The 981-nt window shown below is 38.8% G+C and overlaps 1 protein-coding gene across 1 annotated transcript; it reads right to left on the bottom strand.

Moving 5' to 3' along the window:
• Positions 1-226: 226 nt before the first annotated feature.
• Positions 227-633, bottom strand: LOC145799555 (uncharacterized). Its single transcript, XM_082889147.1, has 2 exons — positions 393-633; positions 227-294 (listed from the first exon to the last, which is right to left on the bottom strand). The coding sequence occupies exons 1-2, from the start codon at positions 631-633 to the stop codon at positions 227-229; spliced, it is 309 nt and encodes a 102-aa protein (XP_082745273.1).
• Positions 634-981: the final 348 nt, after the last annotated feature.

The following is a 981-nucleotide window of genomic DNA, read 5'->3' as shown; positions in this document are numbered from 1 at the left end:
AAAGCTTGCCATGAGTCTTCCTCCTCTCTCTAAAATTACAACCCAAAACAAAAACTTAAATTAATTTAAATAACATAATTTCTATCAAAAATTAATGTATATATATAATCTGTAGCTATATATATATATATATATATGTATATATTCAAAGTACCCGCAGATATATAGAGCTACAGATAATGTCATTATGCCTCTGCTTTTACTCATCAATGACAGCTTTCTCCGACTAGGGCTTCTTGCAGAGCATGAAATTCCTAACTCCAATTGCCCCAATTGCCTCCCATGGATTCAAAGCTTCAAAATTTATCAAACAAAAATCTCAAATTAAAGATTGAAAATTTAAAAACTAGTTATGGGTATTGAAGAAATTCATTGAATTGGCAATAATATACCTTCAGGTCCAGCAATGGGGGAGCAGAGGAAGAAATCATTGAGATTGGAGCCAAGCACCAATAGTCGGCCCTGGCGGGCATAGGACTTGATCGCAGTTTCCATGACTGCGGCGACGAGCTCGCCCTCATGGACTATGAATCGGATCCGACCGGCGCTGCCGAGGACGGTAATGATGACCAAGAGGCGGTTATCACCCTTGATGGCCTGGTTCTGCTTCTGCTTCTGCTCGTGGAGAACCATAGTTGATTGCGAAGCAAAGAAAAGATGGAAATTATGAAAAGAAGAGAGAAAAATCTAGCTGAGAGAAGATGGGTTTTGGGGTTTGGATTAGTGTGGAGAGAGAGAGCGATGGAAATTTCATCATCCTACTGTTTGAAGGAGTTGAGATGGAGATAGATCTTGTATGACTTCCTTGAAGAAGTTCCTTACTGGCATTCTTCAAAATTGGCTCAAAAATCCTTAAAAGTGGCTGCAGTGCACATTATTTATGAGACCAAGTTGAACACAGCAAAAGATCAAAATGTTTAAAAAATATAAAAAAGAGTGAGAAATAGCAAGTGGCGGTGGAAGACAGTGGTGAAAAGTGGT

The sequence above is a fragment of the Camellia sinensis genome, chromosome 9, assembly GCF_055761805.1.
Source record: "Camellia sinensis isolate YWXY chromosome 9, ASM5576180v1, whole genome shotgun sequence".
Classification (NCBI taxonomy): Eukaryota; Viridiplantae; Streptophyta; class Magnoliopsida; order Ericales; family Theaceae; genus Camellia; species Camellia sinensis.
Note: the sequence above shows the minus strand (reverse complement) of the source record. Positions and strands in the feature narration are given on the sequence as shown.